Genomic DNA, 24,501 nt, shown 5'->3' with positions numbered 1-24,501 from the left:
TAGACAACCTTTTTAAGTGCTTCCCATATGTACAGTACAGAAATCTTTTCTACAAAGTATTATGCCACTCCTCCAACATTCTTCTGATTGTACATATTGAATTTAGCTCTGATCCTTGAACTACTGCCAAGGGTGCTGTTTTTATAGTATTAATAAAACACTTAACATAGTCCTGTACACAATCATGATTTTTCTTGCAAGCCTCATTGACTATACTCAAGGTGACTCCAAGCAGGTGAAACCTGATGACCTTGTAGACAGAAATATTGTCATTATGTAAGAACTTAGATTGTACTGTAGCACTGATATCTGTTTATACAGGGATCACTGATTAACATAAAACTGTACAGTAGATCTGGCAGAACATGCACAACTCACTTTGCTGTTAGAAACGATGGACCTTACCTGGTTTGTGTCCTTGCTCCTGGCTTTCATCATTTCATCTTTCATCTACTCTACATGGAATTCCATATACAGAGGACGCAATTTGCCTCCGGGTCCGACACCCTTGCCCATTGTTGGAAATGTCCTGCATATTAAAAGAGGGGAAATGGTCAAATCCTTGATGGAGGTTAGTTTTAATGGGATAGATCTGAAAATTTAATTTACAGTTTACATTGTTATTAGGGAAAAAATGACTTGTATTCATCAAGGAAACTTATCTTCATATAGATAGGATATTCTGCACATTTCCCGTTAGGATTTTCTAATGAGAAAATCTGCAATGTATTATATCATAAGAAAATCTTATATAAATGATGTGTGAAAAAAAAATCAGTGTGTAATCTGTGCAAAAATTTACTTATGGAGCAGATATTTAATCCACAGCAAAATCCACTACAAATCTCTATGTAATTCATGAAGATTTTGTTGCCGCTTTGTAACAGATTTTACAAAAAGTTAGCCAGTTGTATAGCTGAAAATCAATGGGGTTTAGTTACTATTATATCTGTTACTGCAATCTTTTAGAGTAAAATATGATTTTTATTTGTTTAAATGATTTTTATTAAGTGAAATTTTACACAATGGGGAATAAAAACAAAAAGGGGATAAAATACATAAGTATAATGAAGAAAACCAAACAATGGAAGAATATTAGCTAGGAAATGAGAAAAACAAGCTATACCTTAACCTATCTAAACTAAAGTAAAATGCAACGAAAGGGGGAGTAAAAGAGAAAGGAAAAAAGAGGAAGAGAGGGGAGAGGAAAATAGAAAAAGGAAAGGAGGATGGAAAAGAGGAGAAATAATAGGGGGAGAGGTTAAATGAGGAAGGAATAAACTGGGAAGGGAGAAGGAATGAAAGGAGGGGGAGAACAAAGTAATTATCTGAGAAGTGCTTAACACAAATAATACAATGTACATTATACAGTAGTATACCCAAAACACATTTCATGTTTTAGAGAAAAAAAATATATATATAAAAAAAAAACAACAACTGGCTGACAGTTAAGATTTATCATAAGAAAGGTAATCTACATTCAAAGGAGAGAGCAGGTTCCATAGAGACCATCTGGCAATATGATTTTTTTGATCTTTTTAGGTATGTGGCAAATTTGTTAAACAATTTCAACAACTTGCTATTGTGTTTTCCCTCATCTGAAGTTTTCTATTTCATTAGTTAAAGTGGTTTAGGGTTTTAAGTGTTTTCAGACAGATTTCTAAGTTGCAACTTCTTAAAAAGTCTAACAAAGTAGATATTTGGCAAAAAAATACAGAGTAAAAGTTTTAGACTGAAGTGTTTGCCAAGTTTAATAAACACTGTGTGACAATATGGAAAGGGGCACAATTCATAACTGCATTTCCACTGATATTTTGGCGTGGATACTCCTCAACAAGTCAACTTTTGATTTGCGGCAAATTCATCAATTGATTTTCGCCTTTTTTCAAGTTGTACTTTGTGGCTTAGTTAGTGTTCTGATGTTGACATCAATGTGGCTTTTCCAGATGTTTTCGACACATTCATAAAATTTGACTTTTTTTCTTTCTTTTTTTTTTAAAAAGTAACAGAATTTGGAGAAACTCTATCCCAGTCCTCTCCTGGAATGATTTTATGTGCATCAGATATTTTGGCTAATTTTTTACGACATTTGTAAATCATGTGACTTTTGCCACTGAAAAACTATTTTGGGCTTTAACGGAAAGTACATGAATTCAGTGGGCCATTTTGATGAACTTGCTGAAAAAAAACATCAGCAAAAAACACAAATCAACATGGAAAATGACTTACAATAAAAGCAAATGATGAATTAGGCCAATGACTTTGACAATATGTGATACTAAAAAAAAAATCCTTAAAAATTCCCCTAGTAAAACGAGACACCCAATGGTATTCTTTAATTCACTTTTCTTCATTTATTTTTTTATCTTAATGTAGGCAGTACCCTAAGCCTAACCTTAGCCTTAACATTGGTTAATGCTGGAAAAGAACTGGAAAAAGTAAAATAATTTATGATTTATGCTGTTTTTTTATAAAGGACATTTTTAGAGCATGTGCTGCTTCCACAGGAGATCTCTCTCTCCTCTCGTAAAAACTACATTTGAGAGAAGAGGAAGGGGCTGCAATGGAGCACAGGATCGATTCTTCCTGTGTGTTGGGCTTATCACAGATTTAACAGACTGTTATAACTAGAGATGGTTCATTGAACAATTTGTCGAATGGTTCGTTGAACACATCCGAACCCCACTGGATTCAATTGGAGGCAAAACCAAATGCATAGACAACACCTTCATAGTGGCCCAAAAGCAGAAACAGCTCAAATTAGGGGCTTGTAAAGCAAAGCAATAGAGAAAGAGCAGACATGACTGGTTTTCCAATAGCAAGTGACCAAAGGAAATCAACCACCTCAGCCCAGCAAAGACTTAATTCTTACTAGTCTGCCTAGGAGCTGCAGCTCTAAGAGTCAATGCCTGAGTCACCCTGTGCAGACCATAGCTATCCATGAAGTCACAATGAGGAGAATATGAATCTGTGGAATCCACAGTCCCTGACACCATCATGTCAGTTAGTGATGCCTGAAAAAACCTCCTTGTGACAGGTTTATGGTATAGAATATAATTTTATATTTTCCAATGTCTCTTTTCCTCTTTAGTTTAGAAAGAAGTATGGCTCAATATATACTGTGTATTTTGGACATTACCCAGTAGTTGTCCTGTGTGGTTATGATACTGTTAAAGAAGCATTAATTGACCAAGCAGAGGAATTTGGTGGTCGAGGAAGACTTCCTACTCTTGATAGCTTTGTTAAAGGATATGGTAAGTTTGCCAGTATTCTATACATTTACATAGTTTATGTCAATTAGTGAAATACAGCTATCAGATGATATATGGGGAAATTAATAGTTTATTCATATACTGCTCCCCCATGAATCTTGTTTTTGTTTCAGGGGTAGTTTTTGGCAATGGTAATAGATGGAAGGATCTGAGAAGATTTTCCCTTACAATTCTAAGAAATTTTGGTATGGGAAAGAAGACTATTGAAGAAAGGATCCAGGAAGAGGTCTCTTTTCTCATGGCTGAGATCAAATTGCAAAAAGGTACTTAGCAATTGTTTTTACAGTGTTCATTGTTATTCTTCATGTCAGTGCGATTATTGTGATATCAAAGTTGAATAGTTTTTTTATTCTGGTGGTGAAAAAATATTCAGAACTTTGTTAAAAAAAATTGGTCTGTGTCACCATTTTTATTTTTCTGTTGAGACTGATAACATTGATGGATTTTTTTTTGTATGGATAAGCTGATGTTTGTGATATTCTGGGCTGTATGATGTTTTGATTCTGGGTTTAAATTTTTTTATTACAACATGTACTGTATGTATTCAGTAGTTTAATATTTGATAAGTCCGACTTTTACAATACTAAATTAGTTTATTTTTTAATGTTTTTATTTTTAAAGGGGATGAATCATATATAAGTCAATTTTTTATGTCTTTTTTTACATTTTGTTTCGTGGATTTTCAGGAGTTTCATGCTGACAGACATAAATGCCTTCTACAGGCCCCATGTCTACAATTGCAACCAATGGGCACATCGCAATCAACTCATTGCAAAAGATGATTGCAATGGCATGTCCCCAGGATCATGTGCCTAAAGTTCACTATGAGAGGTTGACAGCGTCATATAAGGAGTAAAAAGCAGCAATTGGATCTTAGCACTGATTGCTGCTGTTACAGGCAGATGTTGGGTATGGTGCATGTTCATCTCCTGAGCCCACTTTGTACATGCACTCCTGATATTCGCTTTAAGTGCAAGGTGGATGTCATTAAGGCGTTAAAAAAAATTACACTTACCTGAAAATGTTTTAGCATTTAATTATCTACCATTCTCAATCATTGCCTTCCTCCTTTCCTTCTTAGTTCCCCTTTTCCTTCTATTGTTACCCTCCCTTTTGCTTCTTCCCTTGTTTTCCCCTTTCCTCCTCACTCACTCCCTTACTTATTTACTCCTTCCTTTCTTTCTTCCCCTATTTTATATTTCCATCTTTCTCTCTGTCCATCATCCTACTTTCTTTCCTAATTTTCTTTCTTTCCTTCTAGCTCCCTCTTTCCCTTCCTTCCATTTTTCACTTCTTTTCTTCTTTTATCCTCCCTAATTTTATTAATTTCTTCCATTTTCCTTTCCTTCTTGCCCTTGGAAAATTCTAATTTTCCTATGTTGTTTATACAGAACAATACATTGACCCAACCAATCTTCTGGTTCAGGCCGTCTCAAATGTAATTTGCTCCATTGTGTTTGGGAACCGTTTTGAATACAGTAATGATAGTTTCCAGAAGCTCCTGGGTATGTTCTCTATCGTATTTCAGGATATGAGCAGCTTCTGTGGACAGGTTAGTACTGCAAAAGTTCTCAATTTTGAGCTAGACATCTGACAAGTATAGAAATGAAGTGATATTTTGGTAGCAAAAAGTTGTCACCTATGCACAGAATGGGTGATAGCTTATACATCAATAATGTTCAGCCCGCTGACACCTCAGGGATTAGCAGAACGGAGGTTGCATGCTTGACTGCCACTCAATTAATTTTCTATGAGATTGGTAGAAAAAACAGAGCACTGTACTTGGTTAGTTCCAGCTGAGAATGAATAGAACAGCAATAGAGCATATCCATTCCAACTAAGAACACAAGTACCCATTCTAGAAATTGGGTCTTAGTGATTTGAACCCTAAAAGCTAGAAGTTATCACCAATTCCATAGATGGAGGTGCTTAATATGCTAGATCTGAGCAGCATAGTAATATTAGTTACACATGAACACTTTTTTCTATGATATGAACTTAGAATGAAGACAGGAAGTTCAAGAACCCAATGGATTCCTTGAATACAGTGGGAAAAATAAGTACACTGATGATTTTGCTAAGTTTTCCCACCTACAAAGAATGGAGAGGTCTGTAATTTTTATCGTAGTTAAACATCAACTGTGAGAAACAGAATCTAAAAATAAAAAACAGAAAATCACATTGTATTATTTTTACATAATTAATTAGCATTTTATTGTATGAAATAAGTATTTGATCACCTACCAACCAGCCAGAATTCTGGCTCTCACAGACCTGTTAGTTTTTCTTTAAGAACCCTCCTACTCTGCACTCATTACCTATATTAATTGCACCTGTTTGAACTCGTTACCTGTATAAAAGATACCTGTCCACACACTCAATCAATCACACTCCAACCTCTCCACCATGGCCAAGACCAAAGAGCTGTCTACGGAAAGCAGGGACAAAATTTTAGAACTGCACAAGGCTTGGATGGGCTACAGGACAATAGGCAAGAAACTTAGTGAGAAGGCAACAACTGTTGACACAATTATTTAGAAAATGGAAGAAACACAAGATGACTGTCAATCTTTATCGATCTGGGGCTCCATGCAAGATCTCGCCTCGTGGGGTAAGGATGATTCTGAGAAAGGTCAGGAATCAGTCCAGAACTACCCAGGAGGACCTGATCAATGAGCTGAAGAGAGCTGGGACCACAATCTCAAACATTACCATTATTAATACACCACATCGTCATGGATTAAAATCCTGCAAGGCACACAAGATCCCACTACTCACGCCAGCACATGTCAAGGCCCATTTGAAGTTTGCCAATGATCATCTGGATGATTTAGCGGAGGCAAGGGTAAGGTCAAGCACTCAGATAAGACCAAAATAGAACTTTTTGGTATCAACTCCATTTGCTATGTTTGGAGGAAGAAGAAGGATGAATACAACCCCAAGAACATCATCACAACCGTGAAGCATGGTGGGGTAAACATCATTCTTTGGGAATGCTATTCTGCAGAGGAAACAGGGTGACTGCACCATATTGAAGGAAGGATGGACGGGGTCATGTATCGCGAGATTTTGGCCAATAACCTCCTTTCCTCATTAAGCGCATTAAAGATAGTATGTCAATGACCCGAAACACACAGCCAGGGCAACAAAGGAGTGGCTCCATAAGAAACATTTAAATGTCCTGGAGTGGCTTATCCAGTCTCCAGACCTGCACACAATAGAAATCTTTGGAGGGAGCTGAAACTCAATGTTGCCCAGCGACAGACCCGAAACCAGAAAGATCTGGAGAAGATCTGTATGGAGGAGTGGGCCAAAATCCCTGCTGCAGTGTGTGCAAACCTGATCAAGAACTACAGGAACCGTCAGACCTCTGTAATTGTAAATAAATGTTTCTGTACCAAATATTAAGTTCTGCTTTTCTATTGTATCAAATACTTATTTCATGCAACAAAATGCGAATTAAGTATGTAAAAATCATACAATGTGATTTTTTGGATTTTAAGATTCTGCCTTTCACAGCTGAAGTGTACCTATGAAAAAAATTACAGACCTCTCCATTCTTTGTAGATGGGAAAACTTGTAAAATCAAAAGTGTATCAAATACTTATTTTCCCCACTGTAAATTGATCAATTTTGTTAAGAGTTGCCCCTGATTTTCTAAGTAACATTATATATTGGAATATTAAAAAATAATAATTTGTACTTTTTTATCCAGCTACAAGACATGCTGCCAACTCTAATGAGCTATTTACCAGGACCGCACCAGAGAATAAACAAAAGCTTGACTAGACTCACCGATTTTATCTCGGAACGAATAAAGATGAATGAGGAGTCATTTGATCCAAGCTCACTCAGAGATTACATTGATTGCTTCCTCACAAAACAGAAGCAGGTATCTGAGTTATCCGAGTTAGGGTTAGGAGTCGGTTAAGCATTGGAGATCAAAAGCAGGCTCACCTGCAGTAGATTGGGGTGGGCTTCTCCAACTTCATAGATTAGTAGCCTATCCGTATCTTCATTATCTTATTTAGTTCACTCAAAACAATTCAACTGAAATATGGTGGTATTTCTTACAATAGGTGATGATGTGCTCACTGACCCTGAGAATTGGGCTTTGTTATTAATTCTTTGTTTAAATAGAGTGGTGGATATTGCACTTCATTGCACAATTCACACTTTATGGGACTGCCAGAGATAGTCCATTACAGCACACAGCTATCTCCATCATTTCCATAGACAATGAGTAACAGCTCCATTCTAAGAAGGAATTCCAGAGCCTTGTTTTCAGTACCAAAGAAGGTTCCAATGGTCAGCTTCTAGTAATGTGAATATGTCCTAAGCCAATTTAGGTTCAGCGTTTTACTTTCCATGAATTTTGCTAAACACCTTAACTTATTTTGATTTCATTTTTGGATTTTTTTTATACAAAGAAAACATATTGATGTGACATGCTTGCAAAATCCCTGGAAGGCTTAAATACACATGACTACACATATAGCATAGACATCTCCCAGCAGAGTATCACAAAATCTTTTATTTTCCAGAGTCAGTAATCAGTTGCAATACGCAGCTGAGGATATGGTAAATGAAAAAGAAAGTTAAGAACGAACACAACTGTATTTTGCGATTAGAATTATTAAACTAAAATAACTGAATATCGTGCTGCAACATTTGGCCAGAGCACCGGTAATCTTAGTGCATTTAACTTAGACTGATCCACCTTCAAAAATGTTTCTCCAAGATGGAACATCCCTTTAGAGTATAATGCTTAAATTTGTGTTTTCAGGAAAAGGACAATCCTAACTTTGACAGGAATAACATGGTGATGACCATACTGAACTTGTTTTTTGCCGGGACAGAAACAGTCAGCTCTACACTAAGACATGGTTTAATGATACTTATGAAATACCCTGAAATACAAGGTTAGTAATAAACTAATACTCTACTTTGGACAATTACTTTTTATTACAAAGATCCCTCATAGTCCAGATGCTATAGTAGTAATGGAACCCAGTTGCAAGTGTTACATTTCAATATATTGCCACTACAGGGGACATTAAGTATTACATGATACTCATCAAGATAAATATTCGATCCAGTCCTCTTCAGAGCATGTGTTTGTCTCTATATATAACAGGAAAAGTTCCAGATATATACATTAAATAAAAGCTGTGAAAAACTATTGAAAAAATCACAGTGTTTCAGTTTTCTAGATACTTGGGTTGGATGACGTACAGTAGAATCCATCACCCATAAGCTTTCATGTTAAAACACATATATGTTTGTTTTTTGACCTTGTGAGATTAAACATTGTAGTCTATGCTATGCTATTCCATAGAGGCCTGAACAAAGGACCACCTTTCTTAAATCAGATTTGTAATAATATGGTATTCAAAACAAGAGTTGTGAAGGCTTGGTCTGAGCCTTCTGCGTAGCGGAACTTGCACCGAGGCCTTAAAATCCAGTGAGTTTTTTTTAGCTTCAGGCTCACTTCTTCAACCTACCAACATAAAGCTCAGTAACTTGAGGATTTTTTTAAAAAGATCTTCCTACTTTCACAAGTTGTGGTCCTGCCTTACTGCCTTTCTTTTTATTTTGTGGTGGTCCATTGTATGTCAAAGCCCAGTCTGCTGCATTTTCCTATATATTAATAAAAAGATACAGAAGAATATCCGGACCACGTTCAACATACAGTACATTCTTTGTATATAGAATCTCTTATTTTCTTATTAAACTTTGCATTCATGCAACATTTATTTTGATGGCTAGTGGTGTGACTATGCATATGTGGGGATCCGGAGTATGAAATTTTCATGAGTTTGGGTTTAAACACTTGAGCTTGAGCTTTGTAGTCGGCTTTTCTTTCTGCCATGCCACAGCAGATACACCTTTTCTCTGAGTGTTTAGTTTCTGTTATCCTTGCTTTAGTCTTTTTAGGGTTACATTTGTATTAATTTACTTATTTGTCTGCCCTATCACCTTTTGTGTGTGGCTTTATATAATTTTTTCCCCTGCTGGTATTTCCTGCTGGTGATAGTCTCATTTGGATGTCCAGCCATACTGCTGTAGTTTAACCCCTTTACAGCCTGGGATGTAATTGTACGCACTAGGCTGTCACCCCCTGTTCAGCGCAGACTCTGGCGCTGAGCCCGCACTGAATGGGGCACATGTCAGCTGATTCTTACAGCTGACATGTGCCCACAAAAGGCGCGGGTGGAATTGCGATCCACCCACGGCTGTTAACATGTTAAATGCTGGTGTCAATCTCTGACAGTGGCATTTAACAGCGCTGAGCCAGAAGCGCATCACTTACCCCGCCCATCGGTGACCCCGTCACGTGATCGCGGGTCACTGATGGGTGGGCATGACAACCCTGGGTCTGCAGCAGACTCCAGTGATTGTCATGAACTGATCGCTATGAGCACCACCTAGTGGTCAGAGCTCATAGCACAGGAGCATTTCTGCTACATAGAGGTGATTTGCTTATCACCTCTATGTAGCAGAGGCTATCGGACAGTTGTTGCTTCTAGTCTCCTATGGAGACTATAGAAGGAGGCAAAAAGTGTAAAAAATTGTTTTTAAAAATATTAAAAAAATAAAAAAATATATAAAAGTTTAAATAACCCCCATTTTGCCCCATTCAAAATAAAATAATAATAAAAAAAACACACATACACATATTTGGTATCGCCACGTTCAGAATCACCCTATCTATCAATAAAAAAAAAGAATTAATATGATCGGTAAACGGTGTAATGAAAAAAAATTCTAAACGCCAGAATTACGTTTTTTGGTCACCGCAACACTGCAATATCATGCAATAATGGGCGATCAAAACATCAGATCTACCCCAAAATGGAATCAATAAGAACGTCAGCTTGGCGTGCAAAAAATAAGCCCTCACCCGGCCCCAGATCCCAAAAAATGGAGACTCTACGGGTCTTGGAAAATGGCGCCATTTTTTTTTTTTTTATCAAACTTTGGATTTTTTTTTCACCACTTAAATAAAAAAGAACCTATACATGTTGGGTATCTACAAACTTGGAATAACCTGGAGAATAAGAATGGCAGGTCAGTTTTAGCATTCAGTGAACATGGCAAAAAAAAAAAACATCTGTGGTATTGCACTTTTTTTGCAATTTCACCGCACTTGATTTTTTTTTCCCATTTTCCCGTACAAGATATGGTAAAACCAATAATGTCATTCAAAAGTACAACTCGTCCCGCAAAAAATAAGCCTTCACACGGCTATATTGACCAAAAAATAAAAACGCTATGTCTCTGGGAACAAGGGGAGCAAAAAATGAAAATGCAAAAACAGAAAATCCCAGGGTCCTTAAGGGGTTAAGAAAGTCAGTGGAAGACCAGCTAGGGTTTCTATCTTTGCTATTTATGTTACTTACCCTGCACTTATCTTCTGTTTCTTTTTGGGAAGTATGCAACATATTTTCTAACAGTATACACTTAATCCTTTATTTTGTATGTCTTGGTTTGTTTTCCTCACTATGAGAGCAAACTTTCTCTTCTGTAGGTAATTTACACTTTGCTCTGAACGCTGGTTCTTTAGGAGGCATGTAAAGCACCCAATGGCCTTGCAGGAAGCCTAGGTCCAAGTTGTCATCATCTATTCTGTGGTTAGGGTTATCTTGGCTTAAGCAGGTACCATTAGGGGCTGCAAGGTCAGAATCTCTAGTCTGTGCCAGAACTAGTCAGTTGCAGTTTTTAGTGTGTTACTTATTTTTCTCAGTAAATTGTCACACTATCATAACAGCAATAACATCTGAGCCCTGGAGACTAGCAGGGTCCAAAAGGTTCCCAAATTTGGAGACCAGCATTCTAAATGGCAGATGCCAGGTGACGATATGGGAACAGATTTTACTTTAATTTGAAGTCACATGTTATATAGGATCATATTTTCTTAATCTCTACATTATAACTATTTCTATAGAAACCTACTCATTCTTTACTCACAGCTTAAGCTATTTTTTTGTTAGTTACTTCAAATTTTTATTTTCCTAGCTAAACTACATCAAGAAATAGACCGTGTGATTGGTGACAGCCGCATCCCAAATATTGAGGACCGCAGCAAAATGCCATATATGGATGCTGTAATACATGAGATCCAGAGATTCTGTGATATTCTTCCGCTGAATGTTCCCCACGCAACAACAAAAGATGTTACCTTCAAGGGATACACGATTCCTAAAGTAGGATAATGAGACAATGCACCACTAGTAACTAGTACTAATATTAGTTATAGGGGGGGTAAGGTTTCTCTATACAATATTTTCATATGGTACACCAAGTCTTATGGACCAGGAAATGCTCCTCAGAACTTGCCTCCAGAAGGAGGAGTCCTACTACACATAGCATGAAGCTAATACCGCATCCCATCATAATAAAATAATTCAGTCAAACATGGAGGTGGTATTATGGTGTGTGGGGGCCCTTTCCTGCTGTAGGATCTGGACAAATTGCCATTTTAAAGAAACCATGAATCCTGCTATGAAATTTTGATCATAAATTTCATCCCTTGTGGTTTTAGGGAACAGATGTCTATCCATTGTTGTGTTCAGTTCTTCAAGACCCAACAAAAATTGCCTCCCCCTCCAAATTTGATCCTAACAATTTCTTAGACGACAAAGGATGTTTTAAGAAGAATGATACCTATATGCCGTTCTCTGCAGGTATTATTTGGTTAACCTTTACCAGAATAATGAGTGATGGGATGTTTGATGAGTGATGGGATAGCTGTATGAGGGCTTGGGTGGTATTCCAGGATGTTATGTGTAACACAGATAGAGAAAAAACATGTGTATTATATCTATATCATGAATTTAATTAATTCAAATTAATATAGCATTCTTACAAGTTAATAACAATGTACCATATAATGGCATTATAGAAGTGGTTGTAGAAGATCAGAAAAACATGTAATTTCTTACTCAATGGTCGCCACTTTTGTCCAACAGCTGTGGCTGATATCACAACTATCAATAAAGAAGACCTGTCAAAAGGTCAAAAGTGGCCAGTTTTTGCTCCTACTCTAGTCCTGTTTCTCCACTCAGTTTTCCGCATGTTAGTTTTCTAATCAGTCATATGGTTCCAGAGATATGAGCTCTTTTATTTAGTTCTGAATTTTACGTTCTTTGCCAGGGTAACGATACCCTGGCAAATACTAGGCAGTCACCCCCTCCATGAAATGGTAGGTTGTGAGTAATTGTTTCATCAGTATTTTGCACCTGTGTAGCGGCCATCTTTATGTGGGTCTGCTGCATCCTGGTAGTGCATTTGGCTTTGAAGAACTGGGCTGGTAAACATTGCTGCCCTTTTTTGCTGTTTTTTCTTGAATTTTTGGGGGAATTTTAATTCTTCTTAGTGTGGCTTTTGCTGGTAGTGTTTAGAGTAGGACTCGTAAGCATGAGGACCCTTGACGCGGGTTACTAGCTTACGTATTTTGGCCAAAATATCAACTAATACCCCATATATATATATATATATATATATATATATACATATACAGTACAGACCAAAAGTTTGGACACACCTTCTCATTTAAAGATTTTTCTGTACTTTCATGACTATGACAATTGTACATTCACACTGAAGGCATCAAAACTATGAATTAACACATGTGGAATTATATACTTAACAAAAAAGTGTGAAACAACTGAAAATATGTCTTATATTCTAGGTCCTTCAAAGTAGCCACCTTTTGCTTTGATGAATGCTTTGCACACTCTTGGCATTCTCTTGATGAGCTTCAAGAGGTAGTCACCGGAAATGGTCTTCCAACAATCTTGAAGGAGTTCCCAGAGATGCTTAGCACTTGTTGGCCCTTTTGCCTTCACTCTGCGGTCCAGCTCACCCCAAACCATCTCGATTGGGTTCAGGTCTGGTGACTGTGGAGGCCAGGTCATCTGGCGTAGCACCCCATCACTCTCCTTCTTGGTCAAGTAGCCCTTACACAGCCTGGAGGTGTGTTTAGGGTCATTGTCCTGTTGAAAAATAAATGATGGTCCAACTAAACGCAAACCGGATGGAATAGCATGCCGCTGCAAGATGCTGTGGTAGCCATGCTGGTTCAGTATGCCTTCAATTTTGAATAAAACCCCAACAGTGTCACCAACAAAGCACCCCCACACCATCACACCTCCTCCTCCATGCTTCACGGTGGGAACCAGGCATGTAGAGTCCATCCGTTCACCTTTTCTGCGTCGCAGAATTTGGACTCATCAGACCAAAGCACAGATTTCCACTGGTCTAATGTCCATTCCTTGTGTTCTTTAGCTCAAACAAGTCTCTTCTGCTTGTTTCCTGTCCTTGGCAGTGGTTTCCTAGCAGCTATTTTACCATGAAGGCCTGCTGCACAAAGTCTCCTCTTAACAGTTGTTGTAGAGTGTGCGTCTGCTGCTAGAACTCTGTGTGGCATTGACCTGGTCTCTAATCTGAGCTGCTGTTAACCTGCGATTTCCGAGGCTGGTGACTCGGATAAACTTATCCTCAGAAGCAGAGGTGACTCTTGGTCTTCTTTTCCTGGGGCGGTCCTCATGTGAGCCAGTTTCTTTGTAGCGCTTGATGGTTTTTGCTACTGCACTTGGGGACACTTTCAAAGTTTTCCCAGTTTTTCGGACTGACTGACCTTCATTTCTTAAAGTAATGATGGCCACTCGTTTTTCTTTACTTAGCCCGCTTTTTTCTTGCCATAATACAAATTCTAACAGTCTATTCAGTAGGACTATCAGCTGTGTATCCACCAGACTCCTGCACAACATAACTGATGGTCCCAACCCCATTTATAAGGCAAGAAATCCCACTTATTAAACCTGACAGGGCACTCCTGTGAAGTGAAGACCATTTCCGGTGACTACCTCTTGAAGCTCATCAAGAGAATGCCAAGAGTGTGCAAAGCAGTCATCAAAGCAAAAGGTGTCTACTTTGAAGAACCTAGAATTTAAGACATATTTTCAGTTGTTTCACACTTTTTTGTTAAGTATATAATTCCACATGTGTTAATTCATAGTTTTGATGCCTTCAGTGTGAATGTACAATTTTCATAGTCATGAAAATACAGAAAAATCTTTAAATGAGAAGGTGTGTCCAAACTTTTGGTCTGTACTGTATATATACATATATATATGTATTTTTGCACACTTTTATTCCAGGGTGCAGCCAGGCCCATCAGTGCGGGCATTGTAAACTAGGGTGTTTGTTCCCAGGGGGTGCACTTGGATAGTGCCGGGCAGCCCGCCTAGTCAAATAGTATGGGTGTAACTAATAGGCTGTAAGCCGGATACTGTGCACTACCCTAGTGTGAACAGCACCCTATACAAGCCTTTTTTTTGTGCAATTTAAATACTAGGCAGTCACCCCCTCCATGAAATGGTAGGTTGTGAGTGATTTTCTCATCAGTATTTTGCTCCTGTGTAGCCGCCATCTTTATGTGGGTCGCTGCATCCTGGTAGTGCATTTGGCTTTGAAGAACTGGGCAGGTAAACATTGCTGCCCTTTTTTGCTGTTTTTTTTAACGTTGCTCACAGGAATCACTTGGGTAAATCTTTACCATGCAATCCACCATATGGTTGCAGAGATAAGGTCTTTTTATTTAGTGCTGAATTTTTATGGTCTTTATCAAAGGAATATTGTTCATTGGATCCTCTGGGGCGTGTATTTACCCTGCTCTGTATTACTACAATATGAGTCACACCCCCTTTCTGAAGACTATAACACTTGGTACTGAATAAAAAGGCTGAATAAACAATGGCGAAGCCATTCTCTGATTGATACTGTCTGTAGTTTGAGCAGCATGAAACAACTGACAGGTTCCCTTTAAAACAGTGTTATCTGTTCAATGCCTGATTGGTTTTCCCTATTATCAGATACTAACCTAACAGTGAATCCCTGCATCATGCACCATTCCTCAGGCCCAAAGTGTTTTAAGCAATGTAATAATTTCTCAGATAAGCACAATCAAAGTGAGTTTCCATATACATTTTCAAGTCTATTTTCTACTTGTTTGATTGTTTGTTTTTAGTCCCTGTTCCCTATTGTGGGTATGGCTTTTGTATCACATATATTTCTGGTCAATTCATTATTTGCGGATCTGTAAAAAATCCATTTGTATTGCAGTCCCCCGCTGGAGTGATTTTTTTATACGCTAGAAATTTTTGCTTAATTGTTAGAGTACGTTGCATACAACATTTTAAAGAAGCCACAACAAAACTAAAACATAAAAGTTAAGAGCATTTTTGAATTCAAGAAACTTCATAAGCCATTTAAAAAAAATTACAACAAAAAGCATCAATGATTAACACAAGACAAAAAATAAAAGTGACTTAAATGATGCAAATGATGAATTGGGTGCCTAATTATAGTCTAGTTATGTCACTAAGATAGATAGATCTTTGTTGCAAAGACTATGAGGAATAAAATCATACTCAAACTTCAAAAGGAGGCAGTATGTGCAATTTATGGTGGAATGCAATCAACCAAGTAGAATTTGCAGCTAACATGTTTTTTTCTTATTAGGGAAACGGATTTGTCTTGGAGAAGGTTTGGCCAGGATGGAATTATTCATTTTCTTTACAACCATCTTACAGCACTTCAAATTAATTCCCGAGAAAACCCTTACAGAACAAGATATCAGGCCGGTGATGACCGGTTTTGCAAATGTTCCCAAATTTTATCGGATGTCATTTATGCCCCGAGTTTAATTTTGTTCACAGCTGATATGGAAATGGAGTCACAGAAGAAAAAAAAACACAAATCATTTATTCTGGAAATTATATAAAGTGATTTTTTTCATGTGTAGTATGATATTGGTGACATATAATGCATGATGGTCTGGGTTTAATTATTCAGAAAGTCAACAAATTTTTATAAAAGCTAAATAAATTGTTGTTTTTGCCTATATTGAGTATTTAGTGATTACTTTTATTCTATTACTAGATGGAGGCCAGATGCTATCGCATCGGGAGAGCGGTAAGGTCACCATGGGGGCAGGCTTTGCAGTGTTGAGAATCTCTCCCCCCCATGTGCTCACCCACCTATCCACTCTCTTTTTCCCCCCATGTGCTGACTTCTCTCATTTGCGCGCTCTTCTTTTACCTGTCTACCCCATGTGCTATCCCCCTTGTCTGCTGTCTCTCTCCGTCCTGTGCTGTATGCTCCCTTCATATGCTGTCCTGTTTGAGCTGACTCCCCCCTGTGCTCTGTCTCTCTCCTCCCTGTGCGTTTTCTCTCTCCCCCATCTGCTGTCTTCTCCTCTTATGTGATCTCTTCTTTGACCTGTGTAGCCCATGTGCTCTCCCCCTTGTCTGCTCTCTCTCTCCACCCCTGTGCTGTCTTCTTCCCTCATGTGTTCTCTCGTTTGAGCTGTCTCCTCCCTGTGTGTCCTCTCTTTCCTATGTGCACTCACCCCTACCCCTGTGTTAAAATGAAAGCAACACGTCGCACATCTGCCGCCGGGACCAGCCGAATGATTCACTGCGCCTGCGCGGAATTCGTGCAGGCACAGTAAATCACACCACAGCCATCTTTGTGCAGGCATATAGCGGCGGTCACATTAAAACTGCGCATGCGCTCCTCCTGTACAAAGATGGCGGCGGTCAGTGAATCATTCGGCTGATCCCGGCGGCGTGTAGGCATGTTCGCGATGGTGTTCCGCTGGTGGTACCGCGCAAGAGGCCGGTACCACCAGCGGTTTCCATATTGAGAAACCCATCACTTGGGTGTCCCAATATGGCAGTCGACGAACTTCCGCTCTTGAAATTCTGGGATCTGGACAAATTTGGATGGAACTGGATTTGAAGACATTACAAGGTAAGTATTATATTAGAAGTTGTACAAATTCCATATACAAAAATGTATTTAAAATCAGCAGTTGACCAGTCTCTCATTCACTAACCCCATAAATACTATTTAAAGAAGTTTTACACTACATCGATATTGGTCATCAATATCAGATCGTGGGTTGGACACACAATGATCAGCAGTTAAAACCACTATATAAGAAAAAAAATATTAATGGCTGTTTATATTCTAACTCGGACCAGTGTACACAGGGATACAATAGCTGATTGGTAAGGTTCCGAATGTCGGTCCTCCACAATCTGATATTGATGACCTTTCCTACAGTAGGTCTTCAATATTGGGGGGGGAAACCCCTTAAAAGTTATTCCAGCCAAAATAATGTATGACCCCTACAGTGTCTAGGTTATAATTGCTAAATTGATGGGGGTACTCTGGTCTGGTGAATTGTGAGTCATTCAATAGTTTGACCTCCACCTAACTATCATTTAAAACTGAGGATAGATAATCAAGTATGGCTGGAATACCCAGCTATAAAGTAAACATACCAGTACATAGACCAGCCAAGATGTGAGCTATAGCTACGAGAAAGATGTGCCAGAGTCTCCCTGAATGGAGACTACACGGGTCAGCTAGGAAAGCTGAGCAGTCTGTGTGTTGGAGAAACGTGTGGAAGCTGTAGCCTGTTTAGTGTGAACTGTGCCAGGAGTTGAACACTTCTGTTTTGGTGCTGGAAGCTGCTGGAACTCAAGCTGAAGGGGATACAGAGACTGGTGGGATAGTGACTTTTCTGTGTATAAAGTTTGCTCTGGGAGAAAGGACTGCGATCTGCGGTGTGCCCATGCTGAAATATGTGCCTGCTAAACAAACTGTTTATTTACTGTGATACCTTTGTGCCCAGAAGAGGCTGCTTTGGGTTTTGAATTCCTTGGAATTTTATGAAAGCAATAAAACTGCACCTATTTAGACCAAACAGCCTTGCCTGTGTGATCGCTACCTAATGCCTACATGTGAGAGTGAATCCCTACAGTGCCAAGTATCTTACTAGACAAGCGCCCACATATATTTTCTAGAAATGCTTCCTGGAAAAAGGGGAAACTTGTTGGACTTCTGGAACAATTAGCATTTTTCACAAATTTCCTGCTCCTGCTTTTCTAAAACTAGAAAAACAAAAAAATAAGCAAATAATAGCTATTATGACCAGTGGCTTCATGCTGCAACTATGACATCTTTCTGGACCTATTAATCAAAGAAGAGGTCTTTAGATAGGAAGATGATTGCAGGGCTCTACTCCGGCTCTCCACTGTCATCTTATATTAGTACAGAACTACTGTACTGTATATGTTAGTAATTTATATTAGTATTATGCGTCTTCAATTTTTTTTGCTAGCATTATGCTGGTCTTTGACAAGAGGACCTGCTGTTACCTCTGTCACACTACTCCTGTGTATATAGAAGATCTTGGCTACAATCCACTGTCAACCAGATGGGGAGGGGGTGCTTCAAGTTTTGCTGCGGGACCCTGGTTATCAAAATTATAGGAACATTCCTACCCAAAGTACTTTAGTTTTATGATTACAATAGCTGCCGCTGTGACAACCCTAGTCTCCTAGCGATTGAGGTTGAGTGTTGGTAGGAAAGTTCATAACAGCAGCTTTGTGCCAAGTTTCCAAAGAGATGAGCAGATTCCAGTCACCTGACTAGGTTATTCGATGTGAGAGAACACTTATCATCAACTGAATTAGAATAAAGCAAGTCACAGATCACTTCAGATTTCCAGAAGAACATTAAACGCTCCTCAAACATGTCTGGTGGTAACATTTAAGAATAAGGTCAGGACATTATTTTTACACCTATTTTTTATCCCTCTGAGGTTCTCCTAAAATCTGATCTCTTGTACTTCTCAGGTTAATAATAACATATGAGAATTCTTCTACTGTAGTCCCTGCTGCTCTCATTAGTAGTTAACCATTTCTCCTCCACTAGGTAATGTTGTTTTTGAAAGTAAGCAGCCATGGTTTTTTGAGGGGGTTTGCTTTTACTTTCATCACAGAGTCATCACAGTCATCACAGAGTGGTCAAATAAATTTAGGAAATACGTGAATATACTAAAAAGAAGTGTACATTTGTGTCTCATGAATTACATATCCTGTATACACCTTATGTAAATAAACTGAAATTTTGGATGAAGATTTATGTGGTGAGTAGTGATGGGTGAACCCGTCACTGTTCGGGTTCAGCTAATATAGCCGAACACCGAACAGTTTTTTTAAAGTTCGAGTTCGGGTACCAGAACAGTATCCGAACCTCGAACCCGAACACGGACCCCATTCATTTGAATGGGGGACACAAATTTACCTGGTTTCCCTCTCTGTCATTTGGGTGACAGAGCAGGAAACACAGGCTCTGATTACGGTAATTGCACTACTGCGATCAGAGCGCTGTGGCATCATGCGGACAGGTGTAAGCATGATGTCACAGCTGTGACAGGTGACCTGACGGTAAATACCTTACCACGGGTCATAGGTGCCAGCTTATGGTAATACTACCACCATCAGCCAGCGCCTCCTGCCATAGGAAACAGCTGGCACAAGCGCCACTGGATGGGAGCAGTAGTCTCCCATCCTCGGGCATCTGTGCTCTGCTGAGGGTAAAAAAAGAAATGTTAAAATTAATGAAAAAATATTAAAATAAAAATAAAACACATTATACTCACCAACACCTTGTCCCCAATGTTCTCCATACCTGCAAAAAATAAAAAATAAAAAACCACCATATACTCACCTTACAGCTAATCCCCGAAACCCACGATCACCTGTAATAAAAGTAAAATAATCAAACAACCTCATCCTTACCTTTCCGAAGCAGTCCAAATAATGAGTGTCCCACGAAGATTCCATGAACGAAGTTTGAGGCTTGTCTCTGTGCTGTTTGGCATATTATAGGCAAGATACTTTGTGGTATTTGCGTAGTAATGGCTTTCTTCTGGCGACCATGCAGCCCATTTTTCTTCAAGTGCCTCCTTATTGTGCATCTTGAAACAGCCACACCACTAGTTTCAGAGAGTCCTGAATTTCAGCTGATGTTATTTGTGGGTTATTCTTTGCTTCCTGAACAATTTTCCTGTCAGTTGTGGCTGAAATTTTTGCTGGTCTACCTGACCGTGGTTTGGTTTTTACAGAGCCCCTGATTTTCCATTTGTTAATCACAGTTTGAACGCTGCTGACTGGCATTTTCAATTCCTTGGATATTTTTTTGTATCACTTCCCTGTGTTATAATACAGTTCAACCACCTTTTCCCGTAGATACGTTGACAATTCTTTTGCTTGCCCCATGACTCACAATCCAGAAACGTCACTGGCTGGATGAAAGATGCAAGAGTCTGCATGGATCCCAGAAACTCACTCAGCTTTTATGCACACACACTGATTACAAGCAAGCAGGTCACAGGTGAGGATGTTACCTTTAGTAGCCATTCAAACCCATTTGTGTCAAATTCTGTGCATGTTATCAGGCCAAAATCACCAGGGTATGTGAACTTTTGATCAGAGTCATTTGGATGTTTTTGGTTGTCATTAAGAGTTAAATAGAGAAAACACAGTAGTTTGACAATAAATGGCTACACCCAACCAATAACCATGAGTGGAGAAAAAGTTTTTTGTTATCATTCATATTTTCTGAAACAAGGGCAAGAAAGGAAAAATTCAGCCAGGGTATGTAAACTTTTGAGCACAACTGTATATGGATAGATATACTGTATGGATAGATAAATCGATTTATAGATAGATAATAAATATATGGATAGATAGATATATGGATAGATAAATAATACTTATATGGATGGATATTTAGATAGATAATAGATATATGGATAGAGAAACAGATTAATAGATATATGGATAGATAGATAGATAGATAATAGATATATGGATATATGGATATATTTATTGATATATATATATAGATAATAGATAGATGGATAGATAGATAATAGCTATATTGATAGAGATATGGATAGATAATAGATGTATGGATAGATATATGAATAGCTAGATATTTAGATAATAGATACATATACAGATAGATATACAGTACAGACCAAAAGTTTGGACACACCTTCTCATTTAAAGATTTTTCCGTATTTTCATGACTTTGAAAATTGTACATTCACACTGAAGGCATCAAAACTATGAATTAACACATGTGGAATTATATACTTAACAAAAAAGTGTGAAACAACTGAAAATATGTCTTATATTCTAGGTTCTTCAAAGTAGCCACCTTTTGCATTAATGACTGCTTTGCACACTCTTGGCATTCTCTTGATGAGCTTCAAGACGTAGTCACCAAAAATGGTCTTCCAACAGTCTTGAAGGAGTTCCCAGAGATGCTTAGCACTTGTTGGCCCTTTTGCCTTCACTCTGCGGTCCAGCTCACCCCAAACCATCGCAATTAGGTTCAGGTCTGGTGACTGTGGAGGCCAGGTTATCTGGTGTAGCACCCCATCACTCTCCTTTTTGGTCAAATAGCCCTTACACAGCCTGGAGGTGTGTTTGGGGTCATTGTCCTGTTGAAAAATAAATGATGGTCCAACTAAACGGAAACTGGATGGAATAGCATGCCGCTGCAAGATGCTATCTATCTATCCAAAGTAGAAAAGCCTGATCAGTACCTCCTAATGTGAACTGGTGCCAGCTGCTGTAAATGAAATATGTAAAGAAATAATGCAGCAACACTCCATATGGCCAAGATATGTCTTAACAATGGAAATATTGAATACGAACTGTATTTTTTGCTCAGCAACAAGTACTTACAAAAAACGGGGGATCTTAGAACATAGATTGCCCAATTTATGTGGGCCCATCAACTGCTGCAAGGAGACCTCTAGTGATGAGCGAGCACTAAAATGCTCGGGTACTCGTTGCTCGGGTTGAGCAAATTGGAATACTCGGGTGCTCAACCCGAGCAACGAGCCCAATGTAAGTCTATGGGAAACTCGAGCATTTTTCAGGCGGCTCCCCCCTGCGGTCTGCAGAGGGCCTAAAAATTGACCAAATCGATGGGAACAGTGCTCAAATGACATGGGAACAGCATGGGGAAGACCCCTGGAAGCATTGTTGACTCCCAGGTCACTGCTGTCAACAACGTTGTCAGAGGCATTACGCCACTTTTATGGACTCACAATAAAACATACCAAAACGAAACCAAAATGGATTTTCCTGGGAAATATGTTAAGGAACATCCTTTCCATGACATGTACAATGTATATAAAGCAAAATAAATAACCAAAAACAAAAATACTCCTCCACACCTTCGGCTATGTTCACACGTAGCGTTTTTGATGCTTTTCTGCACTTTTGCATTGCTTTCAACAAAGACAAATGCATTCACTGGGAAATGTCATTTTAACATTTTACAACCTTATCTGGCCATGTGGTGTGTGACACATCATCAGACACATACATACAGTGCTGAAAAGACATGGGAACAGCATGGGGAAGACCTCTGGAAGCATTTCTGACTCCCAGGTCACTGCCTAAAAGTGTGCCCATCATAAGTGAACCTTGGCGCATGCAAAGATGCCTCCCGCCATGCACCTGTTATTGCAGACTTGCAACAATCACCGTCCACGTCCTTGTCCCAGTGCAGCGTTCAGTTGTCCCTACCCCATTCCTTGGAATGCAAGCGCAAGTATGCAGCCAGCCACCCACCCACAGGCCGCAACACTAAACTGCCAGATTACTGGGCAGCTGCTTGCACTTGAAATATGGCCTTTTAAGCTCATGGTGGCGGAAGCTTTTCACAACCTCATGCCGGTCCCACAACATTACCCGTGCCCTCCCCAGTGCACTTACTGGGAAGGACCGCCTAACCACAAACACGTGGACAGGTGAATGTGGCCAGGGTTGGTACAGAGCCAGTCCACAACTTTTTTTGCTGAGAGCTGTATTTAGCTCGTTGAAAGGACTGGCATAGAGGGAAACGGTATCTACCGTGCATGTCATTTCTCCCAGGAAGTCCTCTAATGCAGCTTGTTGCAGAAGCAATGGCAGCCCATCCAACATCAACTCGCACTTGTAGGAGGTGCTTTTATACACACACATCTTTCTTTGCGCATTTAATTTCTTGAATACAGAGTTGGACAATAACCTGATCTGTAATGCGGTTTAAGAAATAACATGCTTAAGCATGGCCGATCCACATTAAAAAAGCAGCCATAGAGTATCCGGGAACCTTCCGCCATACTTTTCTTAGAGAGGGCTGTTTCTTGTCAGGGTTGGATGGGCCCAACAGAGAACCGGAGACTCCTCTGGCGGGCCCTGGCTTCTCCTTCAGGAGAGTTATAGTGCCGAGGTGAGGCAATGATGATGATAGAGGCCACCATCTGCTTAGTTTTCTGTTACTTGAAATGCAAGTGCAAGAATGCAACCAACCATAATTATGGGGACATCAGACGGCCCTTACTATTCTTAAAAGGCCAGCAGTCGGCCTTCCCTATTGTTAGAGAGTCATCAGCTGGCTATGCTTTGTTGTTCCCATTATTAACAAGTGGGTCTCCTATACTGTTATTGCATATCCAGTGACTGCAAGGGCTGCCAAAAATATGGACGCAACCCAATACCCCTTTGAAGAGACATAGAGGAGGGACTCAGTAAAAAAAAAATGTTCCCAATTATAAAGGAGCGGGTCTCCTATAGTGGTAATGCCCATGCTGTGACTGCAAGGGCTGCCAAAATTTGGGAAAAACCCCACTAAGAATTTAAAGACACATAGAGCAGGGCCACAGTAATAACAAATTCCCATAAGAAAGGAGAGAGTCTGCTATACAGTTATAGGGTATGCAGTGAGTCCAACGGCTGACCAATTTTAGGAAAAACCCCACTAAGAATTTAAAGACACAGAGAGCAGGGCCACAGTAACGAGTACGACATGTTCCCATTAGAAAGAATAGAGTCTGCTATACAGTTATAGGGTATGCAGTGAGTCCAACGGCTGACCAATTTTAGGAAAAACCCCACTAAGAATCTAAAGACACATAGAGCAGGGCCACAGTAACAAGGTACGACATGTTCCCATTAGAAAGGAGAGAGTCTGCTATACAGTTAAGGGTATACAGTGAGTCCAACGGCTGACAATTTTAGGAAAAACCCCACTAAAAATTTAAAGACACAGAGCAGGGCCACAGTAACAATTACGACACGTTCCCATTAGAAAGGAGAGGGTCTGCTATACAGTTATAGGGCATGCAGTGAGCCCAACGGTTAACCAATATTAGGTAAAAACCCCACTAAGAATTTAAAAACACATATAGCAGGGACACAGCAATAAGGTACGACATGTTTCCATTAGAAAGGAGAGGGTCTGATATACAGTTATAGGGTATGCAGTGGGTCCAACGGCTCACCAATTTTAGGAAAAA

The 24,501-nt window shown here is 39.2% G+C and overlaps 2 protein-coding genes across 2 annotated transcripts in view; both read left to right on the top strand.

The window, feature by feature from the left end:
* Positions 1 to 325: 325 nt before the first annotated feature.
* LOC141154960 (cytochrome P450 2G1-like) lies at positions 326 to 16,182 on the top strand. The gene is made up of 9 exons (XM_073641538.1): positions 326 to 571; positions 3,092 to 3,254; positions 3,386 to 3,535; positions 4,664 to 4,824; positions 6,988 to 7,164; positions 8,059 to 8,194; positions 11,292 to 11,479; positions 11,818 to 11,959; positions 15,801 to 16,182. The coding sequence occupies exons 1-9, from the start codon at positions 395 to 397 to the stop codon at positions 15,983 to 15,985; spliced, it is 1,479 nt and encodes a 492-aa protein (XP_073497639.1). The 5' UTR covers positions 326 to 394; the 3' UTR covers positions 15,986 to 16,182.
* Positions 16,183 to 18,791: 2,609 nt separating this feature from the next.
* LOC141154961 (cytochrome P450 2G1-like) overlaps positions 18,792 to 24,501 on the top strand; it is a 122,758-nt gene continuing 117,048 nt past the window's right edge. The window contains exons 1-2 of the mRNA XM_073641539.1: positions 18,792 to 18,913; positions 20,387 to 20,531. The gene's annotated coding sequence lies outside the window, so the exon portion shown is untranslated. The remainder of the gene's footprint in view (positions 18,914 to 20,386; positions 20,532 to 24,501) is intronic.

The sequence above is a fragment of the Phyllobates terribilis genome, unplaced genomic scaffold, assembly GCF_046119375.1.
Source record: "Phyllobates terribilis strain yellow unplaced genomic scaffold, ASM4611937v1 Scaffold_7__3_contigs__length_470593459, whole genome shotgun sequence".
In the NCBI taxonomy this organism is placed as follows: Eukaryota; Metazoa; Chordata; class Amphibia; order Anura; family Dendrobatidae; genus Phyllobates; species Phyllobates terribilis.
Note: the sequence above shows the minus strand (reverse complement) of the source record. Positions and strands in the feature narration are given on the sequence as shown.